We start from the raw sequence: 19,314 nt of genomic DNA, 5'->3' as shown, positions 1-19,314 counted from the left end.
CGCATTTACTCCGTACCACTCCGATAGACTCCTTAACAAACCAACCCATTGAATGTATGATCACGTTTCTTCTCGATAAAGAAGGCTCTGCGACAGCTTGAGACAAAATTTTTGGGTGGAGGCCACCCTCGTAGCCTTTGCTACGTTCCGTCCACCAATTCATTCTGGCCTGTTTTGTGCGCGCCTCGCAGATTCAGGCACATTTTTATTTAAGCAGGCATAGGATGGGTTGTTGATACTAGGTTCAAAATCTATTTCCTAGCATTGGCGTTGCGTGGTATATATTTATATAAACACACCACCTTTAGATCATTGCACAAGGAAACGAACAACATGACAAGGCTCAATAAAAAATCATAAAAGGTACTTCCGCAATGAGATCTTTGTATTTACGCCTGGCTCTTCAGCTTCTCGGTAAGCTCTGGGACTTTCTCGAAAAGATCGCCAACAAGGCCTACATCAGCAACCTGGAAGATAGGAGCATCAGGATCCTTGTTGATAGCAGCAATGACCTTGCTGTCCTTCATACCAGCAAGGTGCTGGATGGCACCCGAAATACCAGCACACAAGTAGAGCTGAGGCGCAACGTTCTTGCCTGTCTGGCCAACCTGAAGACTGTTGTCGGCAAATCCACTGTCAACCGCAGCGCGGGAAGCACCAATTGCAGCTCCCAAGGCGTCAGCAAGAGGCACCATGATGCGGTCGAACTCCTCTTTCGATTTCAGGCCACGACCACCAGACACGACGCGAGAGGCAGTAGCCAGATCAGGGCGCTCAGACTTGGCGAGCTCTTCAGATACCCACTCGGTCTGAGCGGGAGCCTTGGGGTCAGCTCCCTCGACGACCTCAGCAGAGCCGCCCTCGGTCTCAGTACCCTGGAATGCAGTGCCTCTGACTGTGATCACCTTGATGGGATCGGTCGATTGAACGGTGAGGATGGCATTTCCAGCGTAGATTGGGCGGACAAAAGCTGCATCAACGGATTAATATGCGAATGACTCATCACGTAGTCCAACGAGACTCGATCCGGGGGCCACATACTGTCCTCGCTCTCAATTGCTGTAATATCGGAGATCTGTTGCACATCGAGCAGAGCCGCAACACGAGGCAAGAGACTCTTTCCAAAGGCAGAATGCCCCGCGACGACGTGGGTATATTCGCCCTTCTTGATATTCTCCACAAGAAGAGGAGCATAGTTCTCGGGCAGCCCCTGGATTTCAATGAGCATCAGCACCTGCAAAAAAGCATATAGATCGCTTTATGACAACCCGGGTCACTCTAACCTTTTCATAAGCGTCGTTCTCCACTGCCACTACTTTGTCCAGGCCCTTGATCTTAGCTGCCTGGGCAGCAGCAGTTCCCTTCACGCCTGCGCCAGCCACAAATGCTGTGACTGGTCCCCCAAGCTTTTGGGCCGCGGCGATCGCTGAGAGGGAAGAGTTCTGGAGTTTGCCATCACGCTGTTCAAGCACGGCTAAAGTGGAGAGAAGGCGGGCAAGTGCGGAGGCTGTAGGTTGATTGAAGGCCCGCGATGGCTGAAATTGCGACCGGACGGCCCGCAGGGCGGAGTGTCTTGCAATCGGAATCATCATGCTAAATTCAGAGAGTGGTGAGACCTGCTCGGATCTCTTGTTGTGTCGGCAACAAGGATGAGTTTTTGAATGCGGGTAACAAGAATCAGAGACGCTGAGGATAATCTTGGGGTCTCAGTGGTTATCGTCGGAGCGCCAAGCATCGCCGATCCCGGCCTGTCCTCGGTTATGATGACCGAGCTCACAAGGCCCCTACAAGCTTACGATCGAGTATCTACGAATTGTACTCGCTCTTGGGAATAGATTGCTTCTGAATGAAGCCTTTAGGGTGATCCAGAAAGCATGATACGCCATATCAGAAAAGAGACTTTTTGTTCTTCGAGGGGTATTTAGAACACGCCCTGTGCCTATCATAAAACTGACACACGTGACATTAAGTACGCCGCGGCAAAACCCGTATTTTGGACAAACACAATATCCGTAGAACACCAGTTTAGAAGCAATTATGAAATCGACTTTCTCTTCTTCTTTGAAAGTCCTGATGCCACTTTCTCTGCGTTTGAAACCTTCTTGTTACCCGACTCATTCCCATCCTCCAACGCCTTAGCCTTCTGCCGCTGAAGCTTCTCTTTTCTTGCAGCCATGGACAACGCATCGTCATCTTCATCAGCCTTCGGCTTCTTGGCCTTCTTGTTGTCCTCGAGTAACTTCTTGTCATCCTCAATTTGCTTGCGCTTCTTGCCATTCTTCGTACCCTCGATAGCCTTGAGATCTTCCTCAACATCTTCCACAACGTCACCCTCGTCCACCCACAATTCACTTGCCAGCCAGATTGGCATGGCCATAGTATTAGCGCCCTTGATGTGAAGAGCCTTGACGTTCCTCCAACCCTTCGTAATGAACTTATCCGTCAAACCCTTGACAACAGCTTCAACATTCTCGGCGAGCTGCTCTGGAGTAAATTTAGATGAGCCCACACGAATTGCGGCCGTGGTAGCAGGCGCAAGTTGTACGGCGGCGCAGTTGAGCGTCTTCTCAATTTCCTTGGCGACAATTGCTGGGGACGCGAAAGAACTGTCATCGTCCTTTGACTTCTTCTTGGGGTCTTTCTTGACCTTCTTGCCGTCCACTTTCTCAATTTCGGCAATACGAATGGGAATTGGCCGCTTGCTCGACTTGTAGAACACCTTTCCAAGAGTATTTACCAGCCGCATGATGATCCTGTCATCTGCAAGGAAAACATCGTGCTCAGAGAGTAGCTGACGACGACTCTCGAAACTCTGATACCTAGCCTTGAGTTTCGAATAACCGATGATCCGGTCAATGCGAGAGGAAAGATGCTGAGGGAAGGAAGGATCGGCGACGATATTCTTGACCGAGCGCTGAGGATCGGCGGTGATAAGGCAAATACTTAACGACGGCGAGGCATTGAGGGAGTGTGGAATGCTGATTTTTCCGGGCTTTAAACGGTTCTTGTCGACAACATGCTTCTTCGTGGTGAGCACAAGCCAGATCGCCTCGTTTTTCAGCGGAGTGTCTTCTTCGGAATCTTCATCGTCGCCAATAAGTGTCTTTTTTGTCGCTCTCTTTTCCTGCTCTTCCTGTTTCGACTTGATGTGTTTCAAGAGTGCGGAAGAAGCTCTGGCGACCTAAATGATTCAGGATCAGTAAAAGGACTGGTTTGTGATGGTCATAAGGTGGTAGATGCGGTGACATACTTGGCTCTTTTCAAGCTGATAAGGAGACCCCGATTCCACTTTCGTGGTGAGCGCTGTGGAGGACACCATCTTTATAAACAAATTTCACTGCCGTTGCAGAATTCGAATATCTCAATTTCTGTGATAATGAAAATCAAAAAAATTCACGGGAAGGCGGTAGGCAAATTTGTCCGGTCTTGGCGTGTATGGATCTGCTTAGTCATGTCTCATCATCAAGATAACTAGCACCAAGCGACATCGATTCACTAGCAAAATTCATGATTCTTTAACCTTTTGAACGATCCTGAGAATTCATATCTAGATAACGAAGCTCCTATATTCAGGTCAAAAGTGAAAGTTGAACATACCAGTTGGAGTTCGTCTTCTTTTGGAATAATTTGAAAGTGTAACTACAATAAGCTAGCAGTAATCTGTGTGAGCTGGTCATTTGTCGAAGGTATGCTTCAATCGACATACTTGAGATCTCCTGCTGATCACACTAGCAAGGGCCACAGTATTCACATCATGATCAGTCTGACCATGTTCTTCAGGGATTTATTCTGACTCTCCGTAGTATATCGGCAAGGAGCGCCTGATTTTTGCAAATATACGTCGCAGAGATGTACATATATATATTCGACCGAGCCAGAGGACAATGGCTCTTTGGACAATCAGCTATAGCTTCTGTAGTTTACAAGTCAGATATCAGCGTCGACTTTTTTCCGAGTTAAAATCATGTTTTCAAATATTTGGCATATCCTAGACCAATTCCCATCGTTCTGTGGTGGTGGGGATCCAAGTATGAAAGTCTTGGAATCCAACATCAGTGGCTGGCTGAGTCCATCCTACAGCGGTGCCTGCCACCGAATTGATTCAAATATGGTATGATCATTAGAGTGCTAGGTTATACAAATAGATGTGGGTGGTATAACTAAGTATCAGTACGTTGTGTCACCAATAGTCCGCCTTTCATGAATACTATGTATTGCCGGCGAATAGAGATGAAATACATTTGTACCTAGTAGAGGGCTGTAGATAGGGCGTTTCCTGTATCGACTAGAAGACTCGGTTCTTCAATCAGTAATCCTGGTATCACTCCTATTCTTCATCAGTTCATTTGAGCATACTTAGTGCCGTAGCAAAGTAGCTGCGGTTTAGACTGAGCGTACTCTTGCAAATTTGGGGAATAGGTATATCTACACGGGCTTCGAAGATGTCTGACGAGCTAACGACCTTAAACTATAACAATATTACGGTTGACGGTTTGTTTACGACTATATACTCGCATGGGACATCTAGAGGAGTATCAAAGAGACTCACTCGACAGAGGCGAAAGACTCATCTAGTTACTTGATTAACTCTGGGGACCCACTCCTTAGTTTACCCTACCCGCATGTGAGGGAAAGACCTCGGATGTAGGGAGTATCACCAATGGTCTTGGAGCGGCATTCGCTTCTCCAATATAATTTCTACAGAGTACTATGATCCAGAAGTCGCAGGGAGAAACGGCAGATTCTGAAAACTTATCTTGCATACTCCGTACTTTGCGGCTTGCTATATATTGTTACTTGGCTCCTCGGCAACAGTTAGACCACTTACATGTTGGTGTAATTGAAGCATATACGGGTAAGGTAGCCCAAGTGCGGAAAACGTGCCTCGAACTCTGGTCAGAATTGGCCCAAGATTTCGACCTCAATGTCCATACTTGCAGGTGAACATATTTCTGGCAAATTCTAAGACTCAAGTCAGGCAATTGATATCTTCTCTGTACTCCGTACTGCTCTCAGAATGGCCCCGCAGTAGAAGCAATGTTCCAAAACGTGGGCAACGGGGCAGATGACTACCTATGATACCGCCCACCACATCTTCGTGCCACAGTGCTTCATGTATTTGAGAAACAGCTTTGACAACAGCCTTGGTCAAGAGTCATCAGTAGCAGCACGAACAAGGAAGATTCAGAATATTCCTCAAATGAGAGCAAGGTGCTCTGCGATCGTATTAATGAGGAAATCGGATACTCATAATATTGACCAATTGCTGGTTATGTCTCTAAATCAATCACCCTCGTAAGTTCCTTTAACGGTGTTGCCTAAGGTAAGTTGGTCCTCCACAAGTACCCACAATGGGGCTATTTGGGGGATCATCTACAGTGTTTCAAAGGCCATACGAAGTCTAGATGGCACGCATGCAGGAAGCTGCGTGGATTAGTCCTCCAGGATATTTGAGAAATAATTAATATCACTTCCTAAAACAGCCTGCTAGCTCAAGAGGATCACTAAGGTCTTTATTAATCATCTAGAAATCGTCTATTCAGATACTGACTCCGTAGTAGGTTCTCGAGCTAAGGTACGGAGTACAGGGGGGGCCTAAACCCAAAACCAGCACAGTGTGGATGGGAAAGCTAAGACATGTTCAGCAATCCAGGCCATCAATCCAAGCCGTCAGAATCTCTCTCGACTATCAAAAGTTGAGTCGTTTTCTTGCAAGTTGCGACTTGCAACGTCCGATCTGCTCCAGTTGAAGTACCGTATATTTACCATTGTTATTCCATCTACCACCAAATTTCGACTACCTGAAAATCTGTCCTTCAAGTTCATATTTACTTGCCAAAGCCAGATAGATACTGAAAGAAACCATCCCCTATTTTGCGGGAGCGTGACGAAGTTCGGATCCAATGCAGATCGAAAGTGGATTTGTTTCCACAAACCGCGTTTCCTCAGTTGCTGCTTTTACTGTAAAGTGCAAGTACACCCTCTTTTCTTTTCCGCTATTGATTGTCTTATCATTACAGAAGAATTCAGCTGACAACTTGCTGCTAAGTCGACATCACTGTTCCTCCCACAAGAACGACAACACATTTGCCTTGCTAACATCAATGCCAGCCAGGACCATGTACCTTGCATATGCAGTCATGCACATCAGAATCAGACATGAGACAACAACGCTTTGGGGGCTTGGACTGCTGCTGGGGGTGAAACCTTACGGCGATGGGATTGTTTGAGCAGCCATCTGATTTGTGATTGGTGTGCCTGGGTCGGGGGTGTGCCAGATTTTTGCACGGCCTCTGCCAAGGGTCCCAGCGTGATTGGCCAGACCTGACCATGGTAATTTCGGCAACCGCCAAGCTCAAGCCGACATTTCAGGCCAGGAACAGGAAACGAACAAACATCACGCACGGAAACTAGATATCTAGGTAATTTACTACCCTGTACAAACTACAGGTCAAAAGTAAAAGGACATAACCATTTCCCGCCGCAACCCCTTGTCCAGTGTCTAGTGAAAATGTTCCAGTCTTCCGAACTCTGGAGTCTAGACGTCGGGATTCTCGTGTTTAAGGGGAGGCAACTCGGTTTCAGCTACTGGACCTAGGTAGAAATTAGATACTACTTACTGTGTAGACTACAGCAGTAGTCAGGATACGCACCACAGACTGTTGTAGACACGTCCGCGTCCCCACTGTGGCTGCTAAATCAAGAGAATATCATGTTGTTCATGGATGATTTCAGTAGCGGGTTTCTGACTTTGAGTAACCGACACCTATTTCTTGGCAAGTGTACCCCTGATGAATGAATGACCAGTAATAAGATGTACCACACCGGTCTTACATCAGGCTCATTTCCGTCAACCAACGATTAAATCTCCCTACGGCCAGGTACCAGTTATCTTCAGGGCGCTAAGAGGACAACAACAGTAACAAAAACAAACGGGAGGGTGCCAACCAATTCATTACTGATTTCCGTAGTATGGAGTGGTCCATAAAGTACAATCTAGCCTGTATGCCTGGAGTCTTTGAACCCATTAACCTTCAGTCTTTCTCTCGGAGTGGGGCCCCCTATTTCTATTAGCATGACTATTATTATGATTAATTTAACACTTACAGTAGTAGTATTATTGACAATCAGCCTTTCTGTCTTTGTCTGTCCACAGTTTCCAGCGGCAGTGCCACCACCCACACACACTCTGGCTCTCTCAGCCCCCTGGAAGGGTCTGCACTTATGCCTTGTGCCGTGGGTTCCCCTGGACCGCCATTAGTGTTGACTAACAGTCTTTTTCTAACTTAACTCTACTTACTCCGTACTCCTCAGTCCTTTTGATCTCCTCCCTTATTTTTCTCTTTTGCGATCTTACGTTCCTCCAGAGAACCTTGTCGTCTACGGCCCCAGAGATTCCTATCCGACCAGAGAGACTCGTCTTCTCTCTCGCACGCTCTTTTGGGAACCTCTTCTTCACTCTTTCAAACTCTCATATTCATTTCTAGGTTTCGGCCTTTTGTTTGCGACCACAACTTCCGGCGAGCAAACTGAGCTCCGGTGATTTTCTGTTTCTATACCGAGTCTTAGTACACGAGCGTGCCTGGGCACTCTGCGACGTTGAGGTATGTGCAATCGACCCTCTCCCATCCTTGTCTGCTTTCTAGATTTGCACCACATTTGAATTGTGGCACATCCGTGTCCTTGAGAGGTCTGACCCTAAGCGGCGAGGCATCAGAGAGAGCAATGAACTCTTGTGTATCTGTGCCAATGGCGCTTGTTGCATTGAGTGGATGACAATCTCAATATGCAATGGATTGGATGCCTTACAATACAGTCCTGAACTCATTTTCTCTCGGAGCGTACGCTAATTGGCATGAATATAAGATTACCGACATTGTGAGCGCAGTATTAGGGACGTGAACACAATGAAGTTCAATACCGTTGCTCTTACTCTCGCCACAGCGGGTTCCCTGGTGACCGCTCAACATCACCACCAGCATCGTCACCACCAGCACAAGCGCGAGGACGTGGTCGAATCCAGTGCCACCGTCGTGCAATACGAGCTGGATGGAAAGCCGATTTCTCTCAAGCAGGTGTGCGCCGGTCTGGCTGATAACACACTCAAGTTTGCCAACAACGACCATCCTACCGGCATTTGCGACAACCTGAGCAGCGCCGCTGCTCCTGCCTCCACGCCTGAGGTCACCTCGGCTTTTGCCCCAGCCCAATTTATTGAGCTCTCTTCCGTTGTCACCTCGGCCACCCCGACCTCAGCTTCAAGCTCAGAGACGGTCCAGACCCCTGCCGCCTCCAGCAGCTCTGCTTCCAGCTCTTCCACTGCGACCGGTCTGGATGCCGACTTCCCTGATGGAGAACTTGACTGCTCTACCTTCCCATCCGAGTACGGCGCTATTCCCCTCGACTACCTCAAACTCGGCGGATGGTCTGGTATTCAGTATGTCTCCTACGCCGGCAACTTTATCAACGATATCGTGACGGCCGTCGCTGGTGATACCTGCAAAGATGGTGCCATGTGTTCGTATGCTTGCCCGCCTGGTTATCAGAAGTCTCAATGGCCTAGTACCCAAGGCGCCACTGGCCAGTCTGTTGGTGGTATTGAGTGCCGTAACGGAAAACTCCACCTTACCAATCCTTCTCTCTCGAAGAAGCTCTGCATTCCGGGTGTTGGAGGTGTCCACGTTCAGAACACTCTGGGCGAAACTGTGGCTGTTTGCCGTACTGACTATCCTGGTTAGTTTTGACCTTTATATAAAACATCATTCTTGTCTAACGAAGTCTTTCTAAGGCACGGAATCCGAGACCATTCCCATCGGCCTTGGTGGCAATGACCTCCAGCCCTTGACCTGCCCCGACGGCGAAACCTACTACAAGTGGCAGGGCAAGACAACTTCTGCCCAGTATTACGTCAACCCTAAAGGCGTTACCCCTGAGAAAGGTTGCCAGTGGGGCGATGGCACTCAGCCTATCGGTAACTGGGCTCCCGTCAACCTTGGTGTCGGCCTGAACAAGGGCAAATGGCTCTCCATCTTCCAGAACAGCCCCACAACTTCCGAAAAGCTTGACTTTAACATTAAGATTAAAGGTGATAACCTCAGCGGCTCCTGCAAGTACGAAAATGGTGTCTTCTACTCCGAGACCGGTAGCAGCAGCTCTGGATGCACTGTAAGTTTGGGTCACCCTACTACGTTGAGAATAGTGGACTTACAAACCGTCTCCAACAGGTCCAAGTCATGTCTGGCGATGCCACCTTTGTCTTCTACTAGAGTGCGAAGTTGTCCAGCTCCAATGGTAGTGCGTGCTGCCGTTGCGCGTAGATGTAACGGCCACCTCAGATAATCTGCCAATACTCTGTGAGAGAAGGCCATTGAGCGCCGCTCATCCGCCTCATGAACAATTACCCGGTGTGCTTGCTTTCTTCTGTGTATCTTACTATATCACCTTACGTGGCGTGGACCCAAGCCCTTGTCACATCTTGTCATGTCTTCAACCTTTTGTTAGAGACATTGTGGTTAAATTTTATTCTCCATCTTCGCCAAGTATCCTGGTTTGCTTACCGTCATTTTTCTCAATTGCATAGTGTCGCTTCCTGCATGTTTTGTCGTCTTTCTAAGTCTTATCTGTTACTATCCACCTCTTGCCTTACGTTGCGCGAAACATTCAGATTTCCCAATACTTAGAACGTAATTCTCCCTTCGTCACTGAGCTTGGTTTAAATCTTAGTCAACCCGTATTGGGCTAATTGTATACCTGCGTATCTCTGATTTAGCCTAATAGATCCTATCATATTTGACGAACATCCCACAGTACGGCCTGAATTTCGATGTGTATGACACTTGCTAAAGTTAATAGTTTGCAACCTTGATGATACAATGAATCCTGTGGGTGGGGTAGGAAACAATCAGTTGGGGATGGAAGGCTGGGAATATGATTTCAATGGCTGTAGAGTGCTGAGCACAGAGTACCTCAATACGCATCGTGTAAATCGGCGTACACAAGAACCAGAATCCTAGAATGCTTCCTGTTGGTCTGAGCACAACCGTACTATGCATGTTCTATGATATGCCACACGGAACTAAGTCATTCCTCTAAAGAGCCTCTTGGGCAGATACTGAAATTAATGCTGCTGCTGCCCTTTGACTAGGAGGGGCTCCAAAAGACAGGGATTACTCCGTATCTCTCCCGTCAAATTTGCTTTTCAGGTCGATGGCCCCAAACTGCTGGTCTCACTGCTTTCAGTCCTGTCATCAGCAGGTAGACTACGCAAGGCACCAACAATAATGCATGATATCATCCAATTGGAGCACGACCAAGCTAGGTGAGCTACATGAGAGGACAGGCATTCTACCAAAGCGGCGCAAGCACTCTGACCAAGGGCTGAGCCTTTAATCACGTGATCATGCGCGAGTCACGGGGACTCGAACCATAGAACGCGGGAGCACATGAGGCTAGACGCGGCGGACGCGCCTTTTGCATACACAACACAGATAACGTATGCAGGCATGAGCCATTGAGGCATGGTCTCTATCAGCTCATGCTTCACCATTTCTATCTTTTGCTTGGCTTGAGAATCTAGACGAAAGTCATGCTGTGTGACACATAGTTTGGAATGGCCTTTCAGTGAGGCTGCGCGATGTTAGCGGTGGAGCTTCTGAGCCCTTGTCGGCGCCTATCGAACGCGTCTCAGTCTGTAAGCGTGCAAATCCGCGCTGGAAGGACGAGACGTTCCGCTCCGGCAGGCATTCCTGCACCACACACCAACTTTCACCCTTTTCTTCTATGCTTCGTACTTGTTCTTTCTCACAGGCCAATCTTCTCGTGCTTCCCAACCTCCTGGTCGTCATCCTGGGGGGAAGCTTCGGTTCTTTCCTTTTTGTCTAGGACAAACTTCTCTCTTTCCTTTATATTGTTGTCCTGTGATTATTGTGCCATAGAAATAGGTCACTACGCGGCCCTCGACGCGAATCTCAGGCAATATCTTCTCTCATTAAGAGTTTGCTAGACGTGCTTAGAGCATTTTTGTTTTTGGTTTGGCTTTTTATCTTTCAATTGATCTGGACGAAGTCCATAGCATCATGGAGTCTTCTCCTCCAAGGAGCAGTGCCACTGCTTCTGTGGTAGGTGTGAAGCGTCCTGCATCCTTGTTGCCTGCCTTTGAGCCATTGAGCTCGTCTCCCTCCCTTCCTCGGCCACAGAAGCGTATGGCTCGCGATAGCCATGGCATAGTATCGACCTATCCTACTCCTGTCCCGACCTCGTCGACTCATATCATGTCCTCGTCGCCGCCTCGGATGGCATTGTCACGGTCTGCATCGCGTCGTACTATTGCCCAGTCAGGCTCCGAACGTACTCCACTGTCAACCGTCCCAACACTGATGCTTCCTGAGAGTGGAGAGCCTATCTTGATGGGTAGGTCTAGTGCATCTTGTCACCACCAATTGTCTGCCAACCGGATGATATCGAGAGTCCATGTCAAAGCCACCTATAAACCGGCACCTAATCCATTCGATCGTGATAGGGTGGAGATAATGTGCATGGGGTGGAATGGGGTCAAACTTCTCTGCCAAGGGAAGACATATGAGTTGGCCAAAGGGAAGACGTTCACGTCCGATATCAAAGATGCGGACATCATGGTGGATGTTCACGACGCTCGTGTGCTTGTACAATGGCCACGGAATGAAAGGAAGGACTATGCCTCAACGGACTCGGAGCAAACCTGGGATGAGACAACACCAAAGGGTCCCAATCAGTCTCGTAGGAGCCTACAAGACAGTCCCCTTGGCGAACGACCGCGTCTGGCTTCCCCCGTCTCTCCGTCACCTGCGGTGCAGTCACTCGTTCCTCCATCCTCCCCTTTGTTTACTCCTAGCCGCTCGCGAAACGCAGTGGTCGTGTATGAAGATGAGGCATCTCCTGTCCGTCGTAACCTTTCTCGGGATGTTTCATCGCCTCGAGCCGCCCAGGAATCCGTGCGCCTTGCGGATGTTCTCCAAAGCTCACAGTCCAGCGACCTGAGCGATTTTAGCAGACCTGACGAATTCTCGGATCATGACGAGGAGAACGATCCAATCATTCACTCTTTCGGTCCTTTCGGCGACAACCTCCTTCCCCGCATGGCATCTTTCTCCGCAGATGAATCACCCCTGCGAGGCCCACGCACCTCCCGCCCCCTTCAGCCTACTCATTCTCCCAAACAGCCAAAGCAGCCTTCTGAGGAAGATAGCTCGGAACGCAAGTCAGGACTGACTGACGAGACCTATGAGAGAATCCAGAACCATGCGGCGAATCAACTGGCCTTCTCCCGCCTGTCTTCGACTCCATTCTCGACTATACTGAATAATCTTCCTCCGGCTTTGTGGAAGCGGGATGACCGGTCAAAACAAGGGCCTTCGAGCGAGGAGATTCGCGCTATCCTAGAGTCCACAAAATGTATTGGCAAGGTTGCGCGCGAAGGAAAAGATGCCGCCGGCAAACCACTTGAAAGTGAATACTACTATATACCTGACTTCGACGATGATGACATGCGACGTGAAGCAGTTGTGAATGACCTCAGAAAGCCGGGTCTTCGCAACTGCCGAAAGCAACACAAGGTATGCTTTAGGTCTCTGACCGATCGTTAGTCATGCAACTAATTTCTGTACAGCAATACTTCTGGCGTAAGCCAAAATAAAACAACTTTGTGAAGACCAAAACGGCGTCGTATTCGCCGATATCCCGATTAAAAGATTTGCGGTAACCGTTCTCAGTACATAGTTACATTACCGTTGTTTTCCCCTTATTTTTGATGTTCGAGGACTCGCATAGCGTGGCGTGGGCATACCCTGTTTGATTTTTCCATGTTGTATGAAGGTGTACGATGTATGGTGGTTCGTTCCTTCTCATCTAGGTATGATGCCTTCTTTGTTTCTTATGCGCCTCAAACAGTCGAGATGCACCTGCTCTTTTGCACCCGTGCGATTTCGTACCACGTCCCTCTTGCTGATGATGGGGACTATGATGCAAGCTGATGGTTCCAGCTTGATTGTTGTATGGAAATACTTAAAGTATTGCGTGGACAGAGTGTCTTTGCAAACCTTCTTTTCAGCAAAGGTCTCTTTCTATGTACTAGATGAGCTCGGCCCTTCGACGACTGTATGGTATGAAGACTCGCTCAAGAGAATAAGAGTATTCTACATTTACTGCCCTCCTCACTGTGGAACCATTTGCTTTTCAGATGATGTACTGGTCAGAATTTCGGTCCAATTTTTATCCGAGCATTTATATCTTTCGTCGGCTAAATCACGTGACACATATCATACGACGGAGTGTTTGGTCATAACGCGTGATCCCTGCTCGGCTCTGATATCATTTGACGTTGGGCCAAGAGATACCTCTCGGAGGTGCTGCAGTAGAAATAAGAACATGTCACTATCTGGTACCCCAAAAGTCTGATATCTGGCCAACGTAACTTCTCACTCGCCACTACTTATGACATAGCTTGGCCTTCCGTGTCACCATGGGCTCCTAGCACTTATATCAATGCCTCTAAACCATCAAAAGGATTTATCTGATATTCTTGTGTTTGATAAACCCACTTTGCTGTGTGTCTAGAACTCCATATCATACGCAATTGAGTAAGTCATGTTCCTTGACGGTTACTGGACTAATGCCTAAACCATCATGTTACAGCAAAGGCACAAGGAGCCCCGCATCAGTAATATAGATCAGTTCTATCTACGACATTGCCCGCCAACAGACAATGTCGTCCACAGGTCATCAAGGACCATTCGCTGAACCCAGCTCTGAATCCCAGACTGTCCTGCTGCCTGCAAACCCGTCTGTGAGCCGAAGCAGTGAGCCCCTCCCCGACCCACCAAGTGGCAGTTCTCATGGCTGCTCCTCGGAGAAGCCGTGGAAGCCGAGTATCAATCGTCAACAAAGCTGGAGTGAGCAGGATCAAAAACATGAGCTCCAGTCTAGGCTACTAGCAACGGAAAGAGGGAAGGAGACGGGGTTCACGGAGACGTTGCAAGATCTGTAATATGTAGCCGTCTTTATGAACCTATCTTCTGAACCTTGGTCTTGTGATTGATGCTGGATAGCATAAGGGCAGAATGAATCTCAGTAGGATCTGCTAAGGACATGATTTCTATGAACATAAAAGCGTGCGTTCGTTCATCGAAGAGAAGTAAATGCGTTGTTCATCTGGTTGTCCCTTTGTCAAGCAAACAGCATGATCGAAAAAAAAGTATAGCACCTTCGCTATTCTGAGATTATGATTTAATATATCTTTGACATTATGCATGAAGCTCCACTAAGAGAAAAATGAAATGTAAGAAATGCCTTGAGCTAGGGCAGCAGGTTAGTGGGATCTACAGTAAGTGAAAGGGCGATCTCCGCAACATAGGACCGCCTTCGGATCCCACTTTGCCGCCCCAATCAGTCAAATAAGAGCATCATCTTCATCCTCAACAAACCGTTGATAATTTGACGCACAGAGGGCGTCTAGCTGTACCATACGCTGCGCGCCATTTCGCCGTGCTTCACCAATGTGGCGTTCAAGTCACTTGTGCGCTTTCCTTTCGGACTTTGAGAAAGGACCCCACGACAGTTAAAATCGCTGCGGACAGCAGCCGGCAATAAGAGATGGAACGTCAGAGAAAGCGTACGCATTTTCTTTGCATGACATTTGAATTTAAACCAGGATATACTTGATATCTAACAATTTTGGCCTATATAGGGGAGCTCCGCGACCTGAATGAACGAGCCTGGGCTGGAGAGAGTGGTAATTATCTCCCCGTTCAATGACAAACTCCGCTGGATGCCTTCGTCTCACCGTCATCTAACTACGTATCGGATGGTTTTACAGATCTCTTTCCAGTTAGCAGTTCACTTGATTCGTCGTTGAAGAAGAATACGGCCTTTATCAAGCGTCTCCGAACAGGAATCAATGCTTCAGTCTTGCAAACCTTCTTGACCGATATCCGCACTTTGTCGCTCCACAAGTACCTTTCCGAGATTATCTCCGCATGCTATGAGGGTCTCTGCAAACTTAAGTCTCCCGGGGAGATTGCCGCGGGCGTAGAAGTCACAAGCGCATTGCATCAGCGATTCGGACCGGACGAGTTTACGAGGCAGATTGGTTGGCTGCTAGGTCGCGGCCTCAGCACACCTGACAAGTCGCAGCTCAGAACCCTCAGCCAGGAGTTGCGCGAGCGCGAAGAGAAAGAGAGACTTTCCAGGCATCGGGTGCTGCTTAGAGTGGTCACGGAGCTATGGCTTGTTGGAGTTCTGAGAACCCTCGATGATATCGAGAGACCAGATGACCTGGGCGCCAAGGGCAAGGATGGTGTGGTCAGTATCGGTGGAAAGGCGACAGACGCCGTGTCTAAGCCTAGGACGACGCCGTCTGCAGCCAAAGAACAAGACAAAGAAGCCGAGCCGTTCCCCCTTGAGGTCTTGAAAGATCTTCTTGGTCACGATCGCGAGCATGCTAATCTGCCACTTGCCGTGTTATTTGCCAAGAGCTTTAGTTGGGATATTCTAGGAGCGAATATGGTCGACGAAAACCGGAAGACGGTTGATGTAGATGGGACCACGACCTCTGTTGCTCCCCCAGAGACAGTGAGTGGCGGAGACGATGCGACGGCCCCGGAGAATGAACCACCGCTTGTGTCGGAGAAAACGCAGCTTCGCTTCAAAAGTATTCTGAGCCGGTATTTGGAAGATGTCAAGGCGCACGTTGTTCGCGACCAGAGAGCATTGGCAGCACAGAGCCGTCGAAATGCGGAAGCCTACGTCAAGAGTGGTGAGATATTTGAGGATCGTCAGGCGAATTTTGACAAGCAGAGCAAGTCATTGGAGAAACTGGTTGCGAACACTCAGGTATTGTGCGAGGTTCTAGGAGTGGAAATGCCCGTCTTGGCTGAGCAGGAAGCAGCTGATTCTGCTTCGAGTGGCGGAATCGGGCTTGTGAAGACTTCGGAATACCTACGTGGCCAGGGCGAAGGCCCCGGTATTTGGGAGGATGAAGAGGAACGGCGTTTCTATGAAAACTTGGTTGATCTCAAAGGCAAGGTACCGCCGGTTCTGCTTGAAGATGGTAAGAAGAAAAAGTCCGACTCCGACGATGCTGCAAAGAAGAGGACAGACGGCGAAGCTACCCCCGATTCGAGTGTAGAGAAGCCTGAGAACGCAAGCCAAACTCCAACATCCGAAGAGAAGTCTGCTGCGGAGGCGGAAGATCAGTCTACCGCTATCGCCAGCAAGACCGTGGGAGCTCAGGTAGATGCTCTCTTGGCTAGGCTCCCCGAACTTCAAACGAAAGACCAAGTTGATCAGCTGGCACTCGAGTTCTGCTTTCTTAACTCCAAGGCGTCGAGGAATAGGCTCATCAAGGCTGTGTCAGATGTCCCAAAGGGTCGAGTCGATCTTTTGCCATTGTATTCGCGACTGGTTGCAACCCTCGGACAGTATCTCCAGGATATACCTCAAGGTTTAATAACTTACCTTGACGAAGAGTTCCGCAGTCTTCAACGTCGGAAATCCAAAGAATTCCTCGGCCAGGTTCGGATGACCAATATCCGTTATTTCGCAGAGTTGACCAAATTCGGTGTCGTTCCGGAGCATATCATCTTTCACTGCTTCAAGGTTTCCCTCGATGACTTTTCGCGCATGAACATTGAGATTATTGGCCATCTGCTCGAAAACTGCGGACGCTACCTACTTCGGAATCCAGAAACATCCCCGCGGATGGCTTCCTTCTTGGAGAAGCTCGGCAGGAAGAAGGCAGTCCAACATCTGGGTCAGCAAGAAAGAATGATCATCGAGAACGCAATGTACTATGTCGACCCGCCGCCGCGACCTGCTATTCAACAAAAGGAGCGCACGCCTATGGAGTCCTACATCCGCAAGCTGATTTACCTAGACATGAACAAGCGTAATTACACCAAGGTTTTGAAGTCAATTCGAAAACTCCACTGGGAAGAGCAAGATGTAAGCCCACTCTAACCCTTTTTGTGCTACAAATGGCTAATCTCGTTCACTAGGTGGTCGATATTATGGAGCGTGTCTTTAGTAAGCCGGTCAAGGTCAAATACGGCAATATCCACCTTCTCGCTATTCTTGTCAGTGCACTTTACAGGTATCACCAGGACTTCGTGATTAGTGTTGTAGACAACATCCTCGAGCAGATCACACTGGGACTCGAACAGAACGATTTCAAGTTCAACCAGAAGCGTGTGGCTGAAGTCAAATACCTCGGGGAGTTGTACAACTATAAAATGATCGACTCACCCGTAGTCTTTGATACGTTGTACCGGATTGTCACTTTTGGCTACGGTAAGCATCTTTGGATTCATTATTGTTTTCTATTACTCACAATATTATGTAGAGGGTGGCACTCCGATTCCTGGAAAGCTCAACCCACTAGATCTACCAGACGATTTCTTCCGGATTCGCCTAGTCTGCACTCTGCTGGACACCTGTGGTCATTGTTTTGATCGTGGGTCTGCTAAAAAGAAGTTGGATTTCTTCTTGATCTTCTTCCAGGTATCTCTTCTTCCCGCTCAGTCTTCGAGAGGAGTGTGGTCTGACATTTTCACAGTACTATTATCTTACAAAGGATCCTTTGCCTATGGACGTCGAATTCTTGATCCAGGACACCTTCGCTATGGCTCGTCCTCAATGGAAGTTGATGACTGATTTGCAGGAGGCCACGCGGCTGTTCAGTGAGGCAGTCGCTCAGAACTACAAGACTTCGGATTCTGAGCGTCCTGTGGAGCCGGATGAGGATGATGCAGAAAGCAGCTCGTCTGATGACGGTCTCGAGGATGACGCGATTCCCGAGGCTGAAGAAGAACAGGAGTCGAGCGATGAAGCTGAAGTGAGTTTCACATCCATCAGGGCGAGGTCGCCTTGAGGAGGGTTACCGATGCTAATAAATGCAGGTCTCTGGCCCCAATGCCGAGCAAGATACTGACAGTGAATCCGAGGACGAGCAGATCTTTGTTACTCGTCAGGAGGAGGAGCGTGATCCTGAGGTCGAGGCAGAATTTGACCGCGAGTTTGAGAAAATGATGGCAGAGAGTATGGAGTCCAGACGATTCGAACGTAAGGCTGTGTTTGATATTCCTCTCCCCATGAGGCGCGCTGGCCGGGAGGCTTCGGCGGGTGATGGAGTGACCGAAGCGCCTCCCGAGCGAACCAATACAATGGCCTTCTCTTTGATGACAAAGAAAGGAAATAAGCAGCAGGTTTGTTTCACTCCCTAGCCATATGCATTTTATGTTGCTAACAAGCCATAGACTCGTACAATTGATCTCCCATCTGACTCTAGCTTTGCAATCGCCATGAAGAGTCAGCAGCAAGCGGATCGTGAAGAACAGCAACGCATCAAGAACTTGGTGCTCAATTATGAAATGAATAACGAGGCTGAAAACAATACTGAAGGTGAGCATCGCTCTATTCGAGCCAGTGTTCGTTATCTGACTTGCGTTTAGTGCTTGAAAAGCGTACCTCTCCGAAGCTCGACAAGCCTGGCTCGAACCGCACAGCTTTCCGATCTAGAAAGCTCCAGCTCAGCGATGTCAATTGGTAGGGGTCCTCTGTGTTACAGTTGAACTGTTCAGCTGTACATTGCTCCCATAATATTGAGAGTGGACCTTCATTGGTCATGTCTGAGCCAGTTGAGTGCGCTACTGCGCGACAGCTTCGTTACAGCCAGCGAACTTTTGGCGAGGGGCCACCAAGCATCATCACATTGTGTGATTTTGACCTTGGACATCTCGAAGTGTTGACCTGCCTCCGTATGTACACAGCTTATACTACTGGAAACATTCCATGCTCATGCTGCTCGGCCATCGAATGGACTTTGTAACGAGCATGATATGGCCCTCAATGGTATAGTTGATGTCACGGGATGGATTCCGGCGGGCCTAGTTGTGGTCGTCGTCAGGCTACTAGACTCTTCGGTCTTGTCTTCTGAGCTATTGCCACAACTGAAATGGCTTTGGCTTTGAAATACCAGTCTTCTGAGTCTGTGAAACGGGAAGCAAGATATGGGTGCTGCTGCTTCGCAGGCGTGGACAAGGAGAGGTCACCATGCTTGAGCCCGGGTCACCGTTTTTAGCTGAAGCATCAATCCACTTTGCGTGCCTTGAACACTAGATTGCAATAGTCCAACGAAGTACTGATTTGTCCGAACTCAACTTGTCGGACCGTGTAGAGATAGATCAGTGACACATGATAAGCGGCTATGGTAACTCCATAGAAGACTCTATTTTCTATCGCTCTTCTTGCTGAATGGTCAGAACATAAAGTACAATAAGTTACATG

The 19,314-nt window shown here is 48.5% G+C and overlaps 5 protein-coding genes across 5 annotated transcripts; 3 read left to right on the top strand and 2 right to left on the bottom strand.

Annotated features, from left to right (window-relative positions):
* Positions 1-135: 135 nt before the first annotated feature.
* On the bottom strand, positions 136-1,729 carry AFUA_7G05470 (electron transfer flavoprotein subunit alpha/FixB family protein). Its single transcript, XM_077805202.1, has 3 exons — positions 1,284-1,729; positions 1,042-1,210; positions 136-970 (listed from the first exon to the last, which is right to left on the bottom strand). Exons 1-3 carry the CDS (start codon positions 1,590-1,592, stop codon positions 390-392), a joined length of 1,059 nt encoding a protein of 352 aa, XP_077661330.1. The 5' UTR covers positions 1,593-1,729; the 3' UTR covers positions 136-389.
* A 12-nt stretch (positions 1,730-1,741) lies between these two features.
* AFUA_7G05460 (uncharacterized protein) lies at positions 1,742-3,397 on the bottom strand. Its single transcript, XM_743870.2, has 2 exons — positions 3,251-3,397; positions 1,742-3,181 (listed from the first exon to the last, which is right to left on the bottom strand). The coding sequence occupies exons 1-2, from the start codon at positions 3,317-3,319 to the stop codon at positions 2,036-2,038; spliced, it is 1,215 nt and encodes a 404-aa protein (XP_748963.1). The 5' UTR covers positions 3,320-3,397; the 3' UTR covers positions 1,742-2,035.
* Positions 3,398-7,089: 3,692 nt separating this feature from the next.
* On the top strand, positions 7,090-9,766 carry sun1 (SUN family protein UTH1). The gene is made up of 4 exons (XM_743871.2): positions 7,090-7,604; positions 7,718-8,733; positions 8,789-9,165; positions 9,225-9,766. The coding sequence occupies exons 2-4, from the start codon at positions 7,908-7,910 to the stop codon at positions 9,264-9,266; spliced, it is 1,245 nt and encodes a 414-aa protein (XP_748964.1). The 5' UTR covers positions 7,090-7,604; positions 7,718-7,907; the 3' UTR covers positions 9,267-9,766.
* Positions 9,767-10,432: 666 nt separating this feature from the next.
* Positions 10,433-14,370, top strand: fhdA (putative transcription factor Tos4). The gene is made up of 3 exons (XM_743872.2): positions 10,433-12,590; positions 12,644-13,613; positions 13,669-14,370. The coding sequence occupies exons 1-2, from the start codon at positions 11,076-11,078 to the stop codon at positions 12,668-12,670; spliced, it is 1,542 nt and encodes a 513-aa protein (XP_748965.2). The 5' UTR covers positions 10,433-11,075; the 3' UTR covers positions 12,671-13,613; positions 13,669-14,370.
* A 57-nt stretch (positions 14,371-14,427) lies between these two features.
* AFUA_7G05430 (regulator of nonsense transcripts 2) lies at positions 14,428-18,577 on the top strand (the record flags this gene model as incomplete). Its single annotated transcript, XM_077805201.1, has 9 exons — positions 14,428-14,644; positions 14,720-14,764; positions 14,849-16,974; positions 17,028-17,319; positions 17,372-17,529; positions 17,585-17,863; positions 17,928-18,233; positions 18,285-18,429; positions 18,480-18,577. The coding sequence occupies exons 1-9, from the start codon at positions 14,626-14,628 to the stop codon at positions 18,575-18,577; spliced, it is 3,468 nt and encodes a 1,155-aa protein (XP_077661329.1). The 5' UTR covers positions 14,428-14,625.
* Positions 18,578-19,314: the final 737 nt, after the last annotated feature.

Source organism: Aspergillus fumigatus, chromosome 7 (assembly GCF_000002655.1).
Source record: "Aspergillus fumigatus Af293 chromosome 7, whole genome shotgun sequence".
NCBI lineage: Eukaryota > Fungi > Ascomycota > Eurotiomycetes > Eurotiales > Aspergillaceae > Aspergillus > Aspergillus fumigatus.
The sequence above is the reverse complement of the archived record's forward strand: the minus strand, read 5'-3'. Positions and strand labels throughout refer to the sequence as shown.

Excerpts from the sequence above, each read along its gene's own strand:
- AFUA_7G05470 (XM_077805202.1), bottom strand. The coding sequence starts at position 1,592 with ATGATGATTCCGATTGCAAGACACTCCGCCCTGCGGGCCGTCCGGTCG. Across the intron at positions 1,211-1,283 it reads AGAACGACGCTTATGAAAAG|GGGCTGCCCGAGAACTATGC; the intron begins GTTAGAGTGACC and ends ATTGAAATCCAG. Across the intron at positions 971-1,041 it reads AGCAATTGAGAGCGAGGACA|CTTTTGTCCGCCCAATCTAC; the intron begins GTATGTGGCCCC and ends CCGTTGATGCAG.
- fhdA (XM_743872.2), top strand. The coding sequence starts at position 11,076 with ATGGAGTCTTCTCCTCCAAGGAGCAGTGCCACTGCTTCTGTGGTAGGT. Across the intron at positions 12,591-12,643 it reads ACTGCCGAAAGCAACACAAG|CAATACTTCTGGCGTAAGCC; the intron begins GTATGCTTTAGG and ends ATTTCTGTACAG.
- sun1 (XM_743871.2), top strand. The coding sequence starts at position 7,908 with ATGAAGTTCAATACCGTTGCTCTTACTCTCGCCACAGCGGGTTCCCTG. Across the intron at positions 8,734-8,788 it reads TTGCCGTACTGACTATCCTG|GCACGGAATCCGAGACCATT; the intron begins GTTAGTTTTGAC and ends AGTCTTTCTAAG. Across the intron at positions 9,166-9,224 it reads GCAGCAGCTCTGGATGCACT|GTCCAAGTCATGTCTGGCGA; the intron begins GTAAGTTTGGGT and ends CGTCTCCAACAG.
- AFUA_7G05460 (XM_743870.2), bottom strand. The coding sequence starts at position 3,319 with ATGGTGTCCTCCACAGCGCTCACCACGAAAGTGGAATCGGGGTCTCCT. Across the intron at positions 3,182-3,250 it reads ATCAGCTTGAAAAGAGCCAA|GTCGCCAGAGCTTCTTCCGC; the intron begins GTATGTCACCGC and ends TGAATCATTTAG.